The 18,715-nt window shown below is 34.7% G+C and overlaps 2 protein-coding genes across 2 annotated transcripts; both read right to left on the bottom strand.

Annotated features, from left to right (window-relative positions):
• Window positions 1–92: 92 nt before the first annotated feature.
• Window positions 93–2,984, bottom strand: LOC110725145 (cytochrome b561 and DOMON domain-containing protein At3g61750-like). Its single transcript, XM_021904611.1, has 4 exons — window positions 2,242–2,984; window positions 1,500–1,896; window positions 627–919; window positions 93–489 (listed from the first exon to the last, which is right to left on the bottom strand). The coding sequence occupies exons 1-4, from the start codon at window positions 2,527–2,529 to the stop codon at window positions 217–219; spliced, it is 1,251 nt and encodes a 416-aa protein (XP_021760303.1). The 5' UTR covers window positions 2,530–2,984; the 3' UTR covers window positions 93–216.
• Window positions 2,985–3,175: 191 nt separating this feature from the next.
• LOC110725144 (O-acyltransferase WSD1-like) lies at window positions 3,176–8,057 on the bottom strand. The gene is made up of 7 exons (XM_021904610.1): window positions 7,628–8,057; window positions 6,218–6,805; window positions 5,691–5,757; window positions 5,489–5,601; window positions 4,818–5,027; window positions 4,552–4,689; window positions 3,176–4,075 (listed from the first exon to the last, which is right to left on the bottom strand). The coding sequence occupies exons 1-7, from the start codon at window positions 7,892–7,894 to the stop codon at window positions 3,869–3,871; spliced, it is 1,590 nt and encodes a 529-aa protein (XP_021760302.1). The 5' UTR covers window positions 7,895–8,057; the 3' UTR covers window positions 3,176–3,868.
• Window positions 8,058–18,715: the final 10,658 nt, after the last annotated feature.

The raw sequence follows: 18,715 nt of genomic DNA, 5'->3' as shown, positions 1-18,715 counted from the left end.
TTCGTTTGTTTCGAATTATACTCTAAACAACATATTAGTGAAAGAAGAAATAAAAAAACAAAAGACTATGATATTTACACAACCACTTCCAGTTTTTTTTTTTTTTTTTAAGAAAAACCAAAATTGTGAGCGTAGTTTAGCTAAAAGACTGATGCAAATGCTCAGATGTGTAGCAAACGCCCCTTGAAAACTAAAATAAAAAATCTTTTTGTGAAATTAACTCATTTGATAGGCAGAAATAGGTTGAGCTGGCTTCTCTGAGCTTTTGAACTTGGATAGAACCTGCAAAACAATTGCAGTAACTAAAATGATACCAAGTAGAAATCCATATCCTATCTTCCATTCAGAACCAGCACCCCCAACTTGGAACCCGAGAACAATATTTAGAGCCCCAAAGAAGAGAGTAATTACACCGAACCATCGATGGTATGCGGCCCAAAGCCTACGTATCTTTGACTCCTTATCTGGCCTGATGAAAAATGCCAGAACCTGTGACAAGTCAAAAATAGAATAAGGCAAATTTTTTTATGAGGCGATATAAGATCAGTTTCTACATGTTTTTGGGGATAACATTTTAGTGTGTCACAATACATCAGTATGAGATGTCTGATCTAATTTTTATTTACCTGGATAATGGTAAGTGTGAGAGCAAAATATCCAATGCCTCTATGTGCAGCAACATCTGCATGGATTTGATTATTAAGAGTTTGACCGACCACTACACCCGCCAACACGATGAGAAACCCTACAATCTGAATTATAGTGTGCAGATAAAACCACAGAGGTTCTTTCTGCTTCAGAAACCTGGCAATCATAGCCCCACAAGGAAGAATAAGTCCCCAGCCAATAATCCCCAAAATTCCATGGCTTCTTTTCATCTTGTCGAAACCCCCGGCCTCACTTGTAGCAGCAGCAACACCTGATACTCAGCAAAAGATAATTGGTCTTACTTTTCGCTGTTTTCTTCCCTTCCCCAACTATATATTTGAGATATCTATAGAACCTATGAGTAGTTGCAAAAATTGAAGAGAGTAGTGGATTAGTTTGCATTTCCCGTTATGCTAAAATTTAGTTTCCACAGGGTTCAGATATTCTGTATTTCTCAACTATATTAGGTTTCCATCTCAGATTTATGTTTCATGAATCATGATCATGGTTCCTTGACAGTGAGCTTTCCGTTCCTTTTTCTTAGTTGTTTATCTATCCTTTTTGCTAATGGAAATTAGGTCTCTGATAACTACGAGCATATAATTGAGATATTCAGATATAAGTTATGTTAGACTGTTAGTTGGGACTTGTCATTTTACCTCACCTCTATCCCCCATATGGCATGTTTAATCCTTGACATTCCGACATGATCATGATCTTATGGATACTTGACACTATTTGTCGAGTATGACTCAAGTGACGTATTTTTTGACACTTAAAAAACAGAATATGAAAGGATTCAGATTCTGATGCTTTCAACAGCATTGTATGTAAAATAAGAGAAAACTCACCAGTTGAGTAATCAATGTGTATGGTGGTCTTATCATCGTGCACTGTGAGTTTGTGATTGAGGGGAATCCTGCTTCCGTAAGCTAGCAGAGTGGGCTGCTGCTCAAGAGGACCATTAAACTGAAGCTGGAAACCCATGTAAAGGTTAGCTCCATCAAGTACCACGACAGGAGGAATGCTTGTCAGATTGAGATCCCCTTGCCCGGGAAGAACCTCATGAGGCTTCCGACCTTTTAGATAATACTGCTTGATCTTCGCGTGCCCACTTTTGCTGATCCACCCTACCATGGCACTGCCACCCACCATCAACCCATCTTTCGAGAATCCAATTCCTACCCATCCTGTCGTGTATAGCGCTGATAAAACTATAGTTACAGTGTGATCCTTGCTCTGGTAATACTGCAACCAATTGAAAGGTGTAAACTGAATGAGGCATAGATACGCGAGATTTTGCTAACAAAATTTCACAGGTTTAACTCATTAAGGGATTACAGAATGGTTGAATTCCCTTGGAAACAGATAGACCAATAAGAAGCCTATATTAAGTGTTGTTTTAAAATCAGGACGATGATGCATTACAAGTGGCAACGGAAATTTGCAAACAACTCATACTTTGGGACGAAAATGCATTACTATGAATATTGTCATTACCACTGTACGTAAAGGCCGTAACTTATTACCACCTACCAAATAGGCCGTAGAAAGAAACCTTAAAAAAACCGATTAAGGAGAAACAGAACTTACCCTCAAAACGTAAGTTTCCCAAACAGGGTGACAATTGCTATAGGAAAGGTTCCCATATGGAGGAGGAAGAAAGTTTGCTAAATCAATGCTGCAAAACTGTGATCTTGCATCTTGAATACCCACATTTGCTTGTTTAACACCGGCTTCAGTAGCAGCATTTACTAAACAAACACTCTTTTGCTCAAACATAATTAGACATAAAATCAACAATAAGTATGACATTATTAGAAAACTTTGAGATCTCATATTGGTCATTTTTAATGCAAAATAACTAGCTGAAAGATTCATTTAAGTCGGAAGCGAGTGCGATCATACTATTACACAGAGAATGATGAAGATTGAGAAGATAAGGAAGTGACAAGTGAGAGATGATCAAAGACAAGAAAGTTGGAATGTTTTAGTCTCGTGTAGTTTAAGTTACACCCCTTCTGTTATGATGTTGAAGTTGGTTGGTCGTTGCTGGTAAAATCATCATTTCCCGCCTTTTCTTGCTATTGCAACATCCTTCTTATTTATTTATTTATTTTCTTTTTTTTTTGGACCCTACCATTTGTTGGTTGCTTTCTCCCACTTTTACACTTCTTATTATTAGATGCATAACACAAGTACACAATCGTAATTATTTAAAAGAACATTTGTGCATATGGCCGCGAACGAGCTTGTCTACGTTGTTGCACAACCTACTTTACAAGTGCACAACCAATATTTAAGTATGTTCTAATTAATGCAGTCTTATTTATCTGGACTTGTTTTATTTGAATTTTTCTGAACTTATTTTTTTATATCAAAAACTAAGTATGATGATTTATTAAAGCTAGAGCTAAGATATGAAACAAAATCCAAATTTTAAAAGAACGTAAAGTAATTAAATAACCATGAGGTCCATGACACAAACATTAATGAAATAAAATAAAGTATGACATGATACATCATCTCCATGAAAAATAAAGAGCATTATATATTAGGTTTACATTTAATACACACATCCACATATCCACTCATTTGAACAGTCTAACATTTACAAACAAGATTTGACCGGGTGTCTTGGTCTATCCACCAAAGAGAAATCTATATATACATATATACTTCTTCCATTCACTTTTAATTACAACGCTTTAATCAAAAAGCTGACCTTTTAAGTCAAATTGTTACAATTAAAACGGAATAGAGGAAGTATATTACGTAGTACATTCATATAATGCATTATGCTTTATTTTGGGATAAATATTTGTTCATCCTCAGCAGCTAGATAATATTACGCGTCCAATTTTAGGTATATGGATGGATAGGGTGGTACATATATACTTGTACGTTAAATACCTATGCACGACAGTAATATTTTTCTTAGTATGGTACATTAATATATTCTTAAAACCTATTTTGGAATTTTTTTTTTTTTTGGGTGTTTAGTGAGCCACAAGGGCGAGGATGAGAATCGTTCCCAAAATCTCCTGAAATCAAGAGGGAAGTTCTAACCACTTGAGCTATCCCTCACTCTCATAGTGGAATATAGTATAGGTATATATATACAACAAAAAAAGTCGCGGTGGTACAGTGGTGGTGGTGGTGGAGGTTGCATTGGTGGTTCTTGACGGTGGAGATGGTACCGTACACTCGGACCGTGACACTATGACTGTTGCGAAGGTGGACAGCCTTGTACCATCCCAGAGTCATCTTGTTTGACAAGGCCTTGTGTTATAACAGCATCCTTGATTAGCTTGAGAGATTCAACAATGTCATCACACAATTGATGAGGATCCGGAACCGTGTGTTCATCTACGGCTAGAACTATTGTCATCTTGTTACTATAACTTAGGAAGTTTATCATCACAGGCTGTAGAATATAATCATCTTTTGTCAGTTAATTAACATCATATAAAACAATGAAGATTGTTATTAGTAACTAATTAACATGAGATTTGAAGATTGCTAGGAAGTATTTATGAGATCTTGTGCAATATAATCCCTCCGTCTAAATTAATTTTCATAAACCTCTTCCTTAATTGTATTAATCATTTCAAGTAAAAAGACATGATATTATTTTTTTCGAACTAAAAATATTTCTGATCTGAGCCTAGTTAATAATTAATTTTGGACGAAGGGAGTGACTTGCTTTCAATTAATTTTAATTTCCTAAGAAAAAGAGTGTACATTTAGGGGATAATGATCTTGACACACCAAATATTGATTTTGGCGCACTCATTGTGAAAGCACATTTTTCTATATTCTTCTTACAGAAAGGTGTGCCAAAATCAATATTTGGTGTGTCAAAATCAATTTTCACATTTAGGCTGCAAGTTGGAAACGTACATGTGGTTGACCATAGGAAGTTGGAGCAAGAAAAGTCAATGGAAGGCCATAGAAGCCTATCTCCTCCAAAGGTCCAGGTAGATTCGAGAAAGCGATTGTTGTATGCGCGTTGATTCTATCAGATATAACACTTGCAACCTGCAAAATATATATAGTACGTATTATGCCGGATTATTATATTTTTTAAGAGGGTAACATTGTCATGTGATGGTGCCGTAACCTAGAAAGAAAGGACTTTTGCAAGGTGTATGTATAAGAATAAATACCTTGGAACCAAAAAATTTCATAACAACTTCAGCCATGAAAAAAGTGTAAATGGCTTCTAAGGAATGCTTCTTTTTATCAACGGTGGTTTTGGCAGTTCGAATGTAGTCTAAAGGATCATCATGCAATCCAAGGGCAAACGGAAGAAGCACGTAACCTACTGCATTTCCCCATTTAGCTTCTGCATCTTTCTCCATCATATCAGCCAAATCCTATCATTAATGTTAATTATTACATGTCATAATCAGATTAATCACATATATATACGGACAATACGGTATTATATTCTCCCTCCGTCCCTTAATTTTTGCCCCATTGCAAAATTATGGGTCAAACTTTTAAAACTTTGACCATGAATTCTCGTTAATCTATAAGTGATAATATATTCACGTGGGATCTAATTAAAACTGTCTCATTATATAATTTATTAATATCAAATACTACGTAATAATTTTTACGCATATAGAAATGGAGATATATGCGTTTAAAGACGTATCTTGAAGACCGTAAAAAGTCAGATAGAGCAAAAAATAAGGGACAGAGGGAGTATGAATTATTGTGTTACAGTACGTACACTACAAGAAACCGCGATGTTAGTGGCCTCAAATACCAACCGCTCATATATCAGTAGACATTAACCTAGTTAATTATTGTAATTAGTTGAGAGCGTTACCTGAATTCCTCCAGAGGGTCGAATATTGACTAGAAGAACCGATCTAAGACGAATATTGTTGAGATATTTTTTTGTTTTCTCTCTCGCAGCTTCATTATTGTTTCCTTCATTTTCTGTAATAATGGGAATTAATGCAGAAATGTGAAGACTAATGTTAATTGATTGAGTACTAGATGAGTTTACGAGAAGGCAAAAGGATTACCGTATTTCCTACTAAGATAGCGAGATAAACCAGCTTGAGTGATTCCAAGTGCAACATCATTGATGGTCTGTACATCCCAATATAGTATACATCACATCAGTTAGCTTTAAGGTTAATATAAACACTTTAAATTTAAACCAAGTATAAAATTATAAATTTATAATGCGTATTGGTTTTAATCTCTAAAAATTAAGCCAATCAAAATTGATCAAATATAGTGATGTATTGTTAATTTAACATTAATACTAGCTATTTAATTAAAATAAATAAATAAATGAATAAATAAATAAGCTTTGAACAACAATTAAAACAATTTTGTATTAAAAATTTATCAATTATGTATAACAAAAAATACTAGGGAATCATCATTAAATTTGAATCGTTAATCATTTTGATTAGTAAAATAAGTTATTACGATGTATAAACCAATTATTCCCATTAAAATGAATTATTGATTAGGTGAATTGAAAAAGGTCTTATGGATAATATATAGATATATAGAGTTAAGTAACAAGAAATAAACTTACCGCACCAATTGCATTCTTCACGAATTTCATATCTTGAAGACTAAAAATCTTGTAAACAACACGCCTAGAAGCATTTCCTCCACTTGGAGAACTCTTAAATGGAGAATTATCCTTCAAAAACAACGTAGTTGCTACAAACATCAATATATCCATTGAAGTGTTCCAAAACAACTTTAGGACCAACCATAAGGCCGAAATCCATCTCCAAAAACACCCCTTCCATTTTTTATCACTACCATCGCGCATCTTTGGAGCAGGAATGGTTGGCAAGGCCTCAGGATCGGAGGTCTTACGTGTGAGTGCCAACAACAAAGAGATCAAAGATGTGCCATCGCCGAGTGAATGATGAATCCGAGTTATTGTTATGGCCTCGACTTCCTCGGAGAGTTTAAGATTGAGTACATGGATATCCCAAAGTGGCCTTGATTTGTCTAAGGTTGTTTTACTAAGGTTGTATATGTAGTCTTCAACAAACTTATTTGGTGACTCTATGTCTTCGGAGTTTATTTTTGGAGCTATAATGTGCTTGTCTAAGTTTATTTCTGTTCTTACCCATTTCAATTCTTCTCCCTTAGATGGATCTCCTTCCTGTATAAATTAGAACAAGGTTTTAGTAATAGTGTTATTTATTCATTTATTATAGTAAATAAGATTATTTAAATTTAGTACGTAACACTAATTAATTCAGTAACGGTGAATGGTACGTATATTGGTATTTTTATTATGTATATTACAGAAAATAAAAATAAAATAAAGAACATTAAATTTGCGTTGCTTTAACACTACCTCATATTTTTCATTGGATGTGTCAAATCCATCTCACTCAATTTATTAATGCCTAACAGTTAGCGTCTCAATATTTATTAACCTAAACAAGTAGCTAGTAGATACGGAGTATTAACTTTCATACATAAATATTAAGTCATTTTAAATTTTACTTCATAATAATATACATACTCACGCCTAGGTCGTTTTTGCTTTTGTGCTAATATATCTAGTTTCCCCTTCGTAAAAATTTGCCATCGATCTTAACCCTAATTAAGGTTTTCTAGTATGATTTTATATAGGTACGGTTTGATCTAATAAGACAATACATCCTAGTCTTATTTAACTTAGATTGTCTTTTTTTTTTTTTTTTTTTTTTTTAAACTCACATATACATAGTATATTATTTTAATATATATACAAAGGATAATTTCGTCATAAAATTAAAGTCATTAAGTAACATTATAAGTATCCTAATCAAACACTTGCATCGAGAGAAAATAATAAGAGTTTCAATCAACAAAAACACTGCAGTGAAATTGTGTTGAGTAAAAAACCATACAAAAGTAAATTAAGTAGTATTGCATGCAATAGTAATTTAGAAGTATAATTAACAAGGGAAAAATTTAAACATGATTTACATACCACAACACTAGAAAAACGAGGGTGCTTGCAAAGGGATGTTGGAAATTTAGCCTTCAAAAGCTTAATATCAACAGGAGTTTTGATACCGAAAATAGCCATTACATGTATATTGAAGTCTGGCTTATGAAACGCGACTGATGCAGGACTAAGTAGCTCCATCCTCTCCCCCTCTAACACCTTTAATCCTCCATTACAATCAAGCTGTAAGGGTCTAATTACCCCATTTCGGTTTATCTTTGTCGTTCTCTTCCTAATCACGTAGTCCATACCTACTAATCAATATTAAAAGATTGAAAATAAAGCAAAAGATTTGAATTGATCGAAATACTATAATTTATGTGAATATGAAAATCAAGTGTAGATATATGTGTAGTAGTATATATGTAACAACTTTGAGAATGTTACGATATACTACGATGATCATAGCTACTATATTTGGGTGCTTTATATAGAGTGTTGACCAGTAACAAATGACAAGATATAATAATGTAATTTTCAAGCATTTATAAAAGGAAGTTGGGAAGCTAGCTATAAAATTTAATGCTTTGCAAGTGTATGTTTATACGTTAATTTACGACCAACATGTCAATTTTATTTGTATATGTTCATACAATCCTACATACGTTAATTTGTGATAATCTTACTATTCAACGATGTTTACTGTGTTTTCCTGAAGAGTGACTTGTAGACAATGTATGTGCATTCATTTTTTTGGGGCCATCAATTTGATTAGCTTGCATGAGATAAGTTACTTACAAAAATCAAATCACTACTTGTATTTTGTTACTGCATGCTATTACATTTACATGATATATTATCTAATTATCTATATATCTGGTGCTAACAGAAACACTATATATCACTAATAAATTCATGGGATTGAAAATAACTACGTAAATTAATTTGCACCAATAAAATAGGTGTGGATTGACAAATTAAAGTACATCTAAGATTTTCCGATATCATAGGCAATTATCATTGATAATAAATATGAAGAGAGAGGGCAAAAAAAATTCAAGTCTTAGCGTATGTCCTCCTCTCCCGCTATAACTGCGGGAGTGCAACAGATATTATATTATGATTATATTTGTCATAAATTTAGTACTTCCTCCGTTTTTAAATACTTGTTTCATTTCTCCTATGCGCGGAGTTTTAGGAGAAATTAGAGAAAATAATAAAATATAGAGGTAATGGGGTAGATGGAAGAATAAAAATGTTAAAAGCAAAAGTAATTGAGAGAATAGGAGGAGGGAGAATATGAAATTAATAAAATATGATTTATGTTGGGTCCACTAGTTGAGAGAAAGGAATTAAATATTGTAAAAACTTTCCAAATAAGGAAATATAGCAAGTATTTAAAAACAGCCAGAAATAAAAAGTGAAGCAAGTATTTAAAAACGGAGGAAGTATATAATTTTTCTATACATTGTGTACTTATTGTATACCCGACCCCAATTTGAGGAGTTTCACATAATCTAACAATAAGAAAAATGAAAATTGTTAATTTATCATTAAGTCATTTCTAAAATAAAATCATCAAGGGCAATATGAAATATAATTGCTATTCAATTTTGTGTAAATTGAGAATTGGATCACATGCAAGCCTCCCTGAAAAAAAAAATAAAAAAAAAAAAATTGGGAATTGTATATGTACTTGTATATCTTCAAGCTTATAAAATAGAATGATTCATATATATGAAGTATATTTCTTTCAATATTGAAAAATTACGTAATTATTTCTATTTATTTTTTTGATGAAGTCTCAACCACGACTAGTTGTCAATAGTTAGATTAGTTATAAGCATAGAGTGTACCGTGTTTCCTTTTTGAAATACCCAGTAGGAAACACGGTAGTAATAAACGCTTCAACAGAATTCAAATCAAGTGTGCGTAACTTAATTGTAACTTGTAAGCATTACCCATTCCAACTTTCCAAGCTATGAACCTTAAATTATGTCACTGTTAGTTTGACTTGTTCATGAAATTACTTTTATAAAGTTATGGCTAGGTAGAGGTGGGCATGGGCCTTGCCGGGCCGCCGCGGGCCGTACCTGGTGGTGGCTTGTGTCAAGCTGTGTCGGGCCACCATTTGGCACACCCCAGCCCACGTGCCTGGCGTGCTGGGCCGGGTCGGACAGTGGACCGCCTACTTTTTTTTTTAAATCGATATATTTAAATATTTTATTAATTTATGTTTTTTATTATTATTGTTCTTTATATTTTTCTTATTTTTATTATTTTAGTTCTTTTACTTATTTATTATTATTTATGTTATTTTTATTATTAATATATTATAATTAATTTTATTTTTTATTATTATACATCTTCATTATTATTTAGCAAAAAATAACAATGCATATAATTAAAAAATTGACTATTGCGATAACACAAGAATTGATGAATAACTTATTTTATTATACGTCTGTACGATAAATCAATAATATAATAATTGATAATGATAAAAATCATACAATAATTGATGAATAACTTAACTTTATTGCTTATTTTATTATACGGGGTTCGATAATACAAATAATAGCTATAATTAATAGTATGTAATCTAATTCTTCTTCTTGTTCGTCTTCTTCTTCTTGTTCATGCAAGTTCATCGGCCAATTGAATTGATTGGGAACTGGTAGACCCGACGTTCTTTCATCGTCGTCGTTTTGTGCATAACAAGTGTTTCGGGTTTTAGACTTGTTCTTCTATCGTCTAAAACCCTTGCTGAAGCACTAAAAGCACTTTTGGAGGCAACGGAGGAGACTCTTGGATAGCAAAAATATCACAAGCCATTGCCGCCAAAATTAGATGTTTCGTGCTTTGTGATTTCCACCAATCAAGGATGTCGAGACCGTACTTCTCTTGGTCATCCATGCCAATCATGAAGTCGTAACTTAAGTACATTTGCAACTCCGAAACATCGCTTGTGTTCTCCTAGATGATGTTTACTACCTGGAAACTTAGATCATGTTACCAGCTTGTGCAAATATACTTTTGGCCCTTTTACTTACATTTTTGGATGATTGAGAAGGAGCAAATTGAGACACGGTTCCATATTTAGATTCATAAACTCTATCTAAGGAAAAAAAATTGATTGGTCACATTAGTTTATAAGATTCAATATCATCTTCAAATTTCATGCATTGAAAATAAATATCAATTAATAAAAATGTGTCATCATACTTTCGTCTTGGATCTAATATAGAAGCAAAAATATAAACCATAGGAAGAGTACTGTAATATTTACGCCATTTTTCCTCCATTGATGGAAGATATCCATCATAATCGTGTTGTGATCGGTGTTCATAAAAAAGTTGTGCAAGTAAACATGCATTGCTAAGAAAAGAATGAGCAAAAGGATTATAAACAAAAGAAAAACTATGTGTCATACTATATAATAATTGTAAAAACTGCATATATTTTTCACAGTTAGACCAATCATCATTTACTAAAGCAAATTGTGAAAATTTTTTATTATAAAAAATTGTTAATGGACCCTTGTACTCGATTGTCATACTCAACATTTCATAGGTGGAGTTCCACCTAGTTGCACAATCCGTTTTGATTTTATTACCCTTTATCCTTTGTTGCCTGCAAAAAGCTTTCCATTCCTGAAATCTCATGTTAGAGATGTTAATAGACATAATAGCATTTCTAATTTTGTGATAAAATGGACCAATTGCTTGGGTTCCATCCTTCACACACAAGTTTAGAACATGACAAATGCATCTAATATGAAGTGCATCTCCATCTAATATTACATCGGTCAATTGTAATACCCCGTATTTTTATGCGTATTTTAATTTAAATAAGTATTTCTTAAAGTATTTAAATAATTCTAAATGAATTATTTATGGTTTTTATTAATTTAAAAAGAATTATTTTTAATTAAAAAGTTTATTTTAATTATTTAATAATCTTGAAAATATTTTATTTTATGATTTGGAAATATTGGGGCATATTATTTTATAAAAAAATAATTTTTAAAGTCAATGTTATTTAAGGAAAGTCAAAATACTAGTTTAACTAGGAAAGGGATCATTAAGGGTAGTAAAAAAATTTTAAGCAGAGGGATTTTGAGAGGGGGTATAAATACCGATCATATGCCTAAGGTGGAGTGCACCCAAAGGTAAACTCTCTCGCTCTCTCTCTCTCTCTCTCTCGCTCTCCTCTTATTTTCTTTTCCCCTTAATTTTTCCCCTTTCCCTTTATTTATTTTATTTTATTTTAACCACCACCACCGCACACCATCGCACGGTGGCCGGCTGCCACCACTGCTAGCACAGGGCCGGCAGTAGCAGCAGCCGTGGGTGGTGGCGCCAGCCACCCCCTATTCTCCCCTTGTGTGTGTGTGTTATAAAATATTTAAATCTACCTTAATCTAATTATTGTTTTTGGGTTTTGTGATGATTTTAGGATGTTTAATAATAAGTATTTTGTATATAAATTTTCAGATTTAATTTTGAATTAAAAAGCCCCAAATAAGTTTTAATAAAGCTGAAATTTTTATATATAAGCTATAATTATGTTTCATGAAAGGATTTTTAATTACCCATTAATTGGGAATAAAAGTAAGGGTTTTAAATTAAATTTCAGATTATTTTAGAGGGTTTATGAGTGATTTAAAGAAAGTATATATTACTGGAAATTTGTGTGGAAGAGGTATTAATACTTCTTTATTTTTGGTTTGTAGGAGACTTTCAAGTGAGTGATTTTATTTAGTCGTGGTGATTTTGAGATCATATTAAAGGTACGTTCGCGTACTTAGTAATTATTTGAATCTGTAGAAGCATGCTAAGCTTTGTTTAAATTAATTCCAAGTAGTATCATGACAGGTTTTGGTTGGAATTGTTGATTTGGATTGATGTTGGTGATTGAATTGTGATGTATAAATTATTTGTGGTGAATTGGTGATTGGAATTAATTATATTGGCATGTTGGATATGACCACACTTTTATTATTGGCATGATAGAGAACATGTTTAATTAAATTAAGAGTTTAATTTGGTTTGGAATATTGAAAAGGGATTTTATTATGGTTCATATAATTTTTTATTGATGCTTTAAGCATGGGAATTGAGCTAATAAGTGTCTTAGTACACAGGAATAAATTTTATTGCAGTGCTTATGTGCACTTAAGGTGTTTCTAACACCGAGGGATAGGATTTGCGGCGCATTATGCGCTTAAGGTGTCTTTGACACCGAGGTAGATTAAAAAGGATTTAACTATTAAATTTATGTGGTCACTAATTATTCAAGAATTAAATTGGTATGTTTGATTGCTCGAATGAGGTGTAATGTTTGATTATGTAACAGTTTGAGAGTCATCACCAAGTATAATAATATGTAAAATAACGTAAAGTGAAAGAGATTACACACCAAAACTCTTGGAACGTATATACCTTGAGTATGAACATATGGGGGGAGTTATGCAACTTTATATTTGACCGTTACTTCTACTAGAAGTACGGGACGCTATATTTTCCTTTTTATTATTATTATGCGCAGGACGTCCAGTCACTTTATGTGACATTTGCTTACCCGGTTAGCTCCCGGTGTAGTTTACCTCAATTTATTTGAGGCAGAGATTTGGTTGGAAACCCGTTCGATGTGTAATCAAAATTAAATGAACATTGACATTGGTCTAGTTAGGTGTTGAATGTTTTGTATGCTTGTAAATAGGGGTGTACACCGGTCCAAAATCGGACCGGACCTGTTGGGTCCGGGACCTGAATTGGGGGATTTTGAGGACCGGAGACCGGACCTGATTCAACAGGTCCGGTTCCGGGTCAAACTTGAAAAATCAGGTCCGGTCCGGGTTTGGACCTGAACAAACCTATTTTGTATTTTTTTTTTCACTAGGGGTATATTAGGGGAAATAAAACTCTTAAAAACTAATAAATAAAAAAGGAAATAAAGAAAGGGGAAAAAAGGAGAATAATTAAAAGAAAAGGAAAATGAAACAAAGTAAACAAAAATCAGACCCCTGTTCATCTTCCCTTTCCATTTCGTTGCTCTACTCTTCGACCTACCTCAAGAATCATCACCATTAGAGCACCCAGCCCCGAATACCTCCACCCCCAAAATAAAAAAAAAAAGAAAAAACAGAAAATTAAACTCACAGTTCGAAAGAAACCAAAATTCAACAAGAATTCGAAACAAATGAACTAAAATACTAAATGAAATCGAAAACAGTTATTTAAACTCAAAAAAACCAAAAAAAAAAAAAAAAAATGAATTCGAAAGAAATGAACTAAAAAAAAAAATTCAACATGCAAACATCAAACAATCATTATAAGCAATTGAAACATGAATAAACATATAAATTCTCACACTTAATTCATTATTTCGAATACAAAATACCCAAATATAAATTAGATTTACATTAAAAAAACAAAACAAACTTATAATGCCCGGATTTTTCGCGCGGTGGCTGATGCAGCGTGCAGAAGGGCGGTTGGCGTCTGGTGGACGTGGTGGTCGCCTGAGCGAGTGAGGCAAGGAGGCTGGGCTGGGAGGGTGTCGGCTGAGACTCTGAGAGACAGAGAGAGCGAGGGAGTTAGGGAACTTAGGGTTACTGGGTTAGAAATTATAAGTCAGGGATGGGGTGTTGTTTTGATTTTTGAAAAAAAAAGTTTTTTTTTTGTTAATAAAAAAACACAATTTACCGGGTTTCAGGTCTGGACCTGAAACCCCCGGTTTTAGACCGGAACCGGAAACCTTGATTATCAAGGACCGGGACCGGACCTGAATCTACAGGTCCGGATCCAACAGGTCCGGTTCAGGTCGGTTTTCAGGTCCGGTCTCGTTTATGTACACCCCTACTTGTAAACAGGTGCTACACCCTAGAAATTCCTAACCCAGTAAGTTGTATGATGTTAGGATGAAAGCATGTTAGTGTGTTTTATTACGCTTATGTACTAAGCATTGCTAATTGTGTGTTTGTATGTTTGTTTAGCCTTGTCTTTACCTTGGCCCTACGACGACCCATTTCTAATGGCGAGTAGTAGGGACAAGTAGAGAGAAGCTTTTCAGGTGATAAAGCATATTCATGAAGGGCATGAGTGAAGAGTGAATCATGCTTAGTTCTCATAGGAATATGATATGTTTTATTTGCTTTGAATATTATTTATTTTATTATGATCATGAGACTAACACAAAGGTTTTAAATATTATTTGGTTTTAAGGGCCTGCAATGGTTCTAAGTTGTAGGTTGACTTTGTTTGACTTAGTTTGACTTTTACTTTCGTTTGGTTTAACTTTTCAAGTTGACTTGTTTTTAAATGGTTTTAAAAGTAGTCTTCCGCTGTGTGTGAGTCATTGATATTTGCCTTAACCGTTTTTACGGTGGCGGTAATATCTTAAATTTTCCTCTTTCGTATTTTAAAAGGGCAAAATGGGTATTTTAAAGGAAAGGAATTTCTAGGGTATTACATCAATTGTGCTTTAACTAAATTTGCACTAAATGTCATAGAAGTTGCATTATCAAAAGTCATAGACATGATTTTGGACCTAAGATTATATGCATCAATAGCTTGCATCAAATGCTGAGAAATAGTAAGACCGGTGTGGGGGTATTCAAGCATTTTAAAATGGATAATGCATTTTTGTAATAACCAATCAGTATCCAACCAATGACAAGTCACACACAAATAGTAATATCCATAGCCACTATCCCATGCATCAGCGGTCAAAGAAACTCTACAAGTAAAATTACTCAATTCATCATATAACTTCAATTTATACTCTTCAAAAGATTTCATGGCAGCTGAACGGACAGTTTTTCTAGAGATTTTTTTGTGTTGGGCTTGTAGTGCTCGGTTAATGTAATTGTTAAAGGGATCATTCTCGGCAAAAAGAAAGGGTTGTTCGGCATGTACTAACATTCTCCCAAGCTCATCCCTATCTCTCTCATAATTATAAGTGAAGCCATGTGGATGGAATTGGGAAATTTTGGGTTAGCTTGGATCACTAGATGGTTCACCACATTTTTTTACATGTCTAGTAAGGTGTCCCGTCCCTCCCTTGGTTTTGGCCGAGTAAATTTTCTTACATGTCTTACACTTGGCTTTGGTTCCATCTCTACTTAATTGAAAATGTGTCCAAACATAACTCTTTCAGTTGGTAGCGGCTTGTTCCTCTTCGGTACACTATTCTAATGTGTTTGGAATTTGGGTGTTTGGAATTTGGGTGGATTATTGTTCACTCGACCCGGCGGCATGTGTTCGGCTACCACTACTAGAAATAGGCTGATTTACGACGGACCATTTTCGACGGACATGTTTTTTCGTCGTAAATTCCGACGGATTTTTATTCCGTCAGAAATTTACGTCAGAATTCCTACGGAATATAAATCCGTTGGAATTTATGGGCTTTCCGACGGAATATTCCGTCGAAAACTTAATGTTTCGACGAAAATAAAATCCGTCGGAAATTTTCGACGGATTATTCTGTCGAAACAGTTATTTCCGTCGAAACATTAAGTTTCCGACGGAATATTCCGTCGGAATATAATTAAATAATAAAAAAAACCCTTAAAACCTAAAAAACACCCTAAAAAAACCTATTCTCTCTCCTCTCCTCTTCTCTCCCCGCCTCTCTTCTCTTTCTCTCTTCTCTCTTCTTTCCTCTTTCTCCTTCCTCGATGTCCTTCTCCTTCCTCGGCGCCTCACTCCTCTTTCCTCTTCCCCTCTTTCTCCTTCCTCTCCTTCTCCTTCCTGTCCTTCCTCTCCTCTTCCCTGTTTCTCTTTCCTCTTCCCCTCTTTCTTTTTTTTTCGTTTTTTTCGATTTCTTCTCCAACAACAACGCAACATCAGCACCAACAACAACGTCAACCACCAACATCAACCAACAACAACGACACAACATCGAACAACGGCGCAACAACCCAATTTTCGTTCGTTTGTTGTTTTTACAATTTTTAATTTTGTATTTTTTTTTTGTTAATTTGCATAGATTTGGTATTTATTTCAATATTTTTCGTTTTTTTGTGTTTGTTAATTTGCATAGATCTGGTAATCATTTCAATATTTGTTAATTTGTATTTGTTCGTCTGCTTCAATGTGTATAGAACTCGATTTTTTTTTGTTTCGATTATAATAAAGTTCTGATCTGTATTTGGTTTCAATTTGTATAGATCTGGTTTTTTTCAATATTTTTCGTTTTTTTGTGTTTTTTTTTTCCCGATTTGTATTCAGAAAATTGGGTTGGAGGAATGGTGGTTACGGTGGGTGGTTTGGGCTGGGTGGGTGGTCTGGGTTGGGTAGGGTGGGTGGTTTTTTTTTTCGTTTTTTTTGTTCCGATTTGTATTCGGAAAAATGGAGTGGGTGGAATGGTGGTTACGGTGGATGATCTGGGCTGGTGGGGTGGAAGGAATGGTGGTTACGGTGGGTGGTCTGGGTCTGGTGGGTGGGGTAGGTTTGTTCTGGGTTGGGGTGGTGGGGGGTCTGGTTTGTTCAAGGTTGGGTTAGAGTGGTGGGGGGATCTGGTCTGGGTTGGGTTGGGGTGGTTTTTCTGGGTTGGAGTGGTGGGAGGTCTGGTTTGTTCTAGGTTGGGTTGAAGTGGTGGGGGGTCTGGTCTGGGTTAGGTTGGGGTGGTGGGGTGGTTTTTTTATTATTTTTTTAATCTGTTTCCGACAAAATTTCCGTTGGAATTTTTCGGCGGATTTGTATTCCGTTGGAAATTTTCGACGGATTTTCCGGTGGCTGGAACTCCACTTCCGATGAGAAAATTCCGTCGGAAAACACTGTTCCGACGGAATTCCCGACGAAAAAGGCCGTTTTCCTACAAATTGTTTTACGACAACCTGTTCCGAAGGAATTTCCGTCGGAAAACCCGTTTTTCGACGGAATTCAGGGTGTTTTTGACGGAATTGTCGAAAATGGCCTGTTTTCTAGTAGTGTACCTTGACTAGTAGGATAAGAAAATTCATGTTGTGAGCCGTATAAATGAGGTGAGACTTGGTTTTGTTGAAATCCCGAACTAGACATAGTCCAAGGAGACATATTGTCAAATTGTTCGAATCCTCTCATGATTTGGGGATGAAAGAAGGGGGTGGAAGTGTTCGGAATGGACATGTCAGGGGAAGGCATTGAAGTGTTTGAATTTGGTAATTCCCTACTAGTACTAGTACGTTTTGACTTGGCTTTCCTAGAGGAGGAGGAAGGGTTCGGGTTTGATGCCGTGATTAATAATAATAACAATAATAATAACAACAACAATAATAATAATACAGATAATAATAACAATAATAATAACAATAACAATAATAATAGTGACAAGAACAATAATTATAACAATAATAATAAATTAATATATAACAATAATAATAATAATAATAACAAATTAAAATAACGTTGAGTTAGATCTTACATAGACGCTTCGATTGCTTTACGCTAATTAATTTCCCGAACTTATAATTTTGTTTTTTTAATTTTTATAATTGAGAGAATTAGAGAATTAAAGATTATATGAGATTTTTTTTTTTTTCTTTTGAGAAGTAGAGATTATGAGAGAGTAGGAAATAGAGAATAAGAGAATTAGAGAATAAGAGATTTGAGAATAGATGAGTTGATGAATTGTGGACAAAAATGGAGGAAGAAGTGAAGTATTTATAGGAAAAATGATGAATTAGCCGTTAGAGTGGTTGTTGGAATATAGCCGTTAATATGGTTGTTACAATATTGCCGTTTATGGCTGTTGGAAGTTGCGGAAAGTAGCCGTTATGCACGAGCCGTGCCTGGCGGGCCGCGTGCCATGTTGGGCCGTGCCTGGCGAGCCGCGTGCCTATTTGGTCGTGCCGCGTGCCGTGCTCAGGGCCGACCTGCGGGCCAAACGACCATGCCGCCCACCATGCCCGTGCCGTGCTCGTGCCGATTTATTAAAATTTTGTTCATGGCACGGCCCACTGCTGGGCCACCGTGCCGTGCCGTGCCTATGGCGGGCTCGTGTCGGGCCGTGCCACCACCATGTCGTGCTCGTGCTTCCCGTGGGCCGACACGGCCCATGCCCACCTCTATGGCTAGGGTTTGATGTGTTCCACTATTTAGTCAATTCAAATAATAATGATAATTCTAGAGTTGACATGAT

Source organism: Chenopodium quinoa, unplaced genomic scaffold, assembly GCF_001683475.1.
Source record: "Chenopodium quinoa cultivar QQ74 unplaced genomic scaffold, ASM168347v1, whole genome shotgun sequence".
NCBI classification, from domain to species: Eukaryota; Viridiplantae; Streptophyta; class Magnoliopsida; order Caryophyllales; family Amaranthaceae; genus Chenopodium; species Chenopodium quinoa.
Note: the sequence above shows the minus strand (reverse complement) of the source record. Positions and strands in the feature narration are given on the sequence as shown.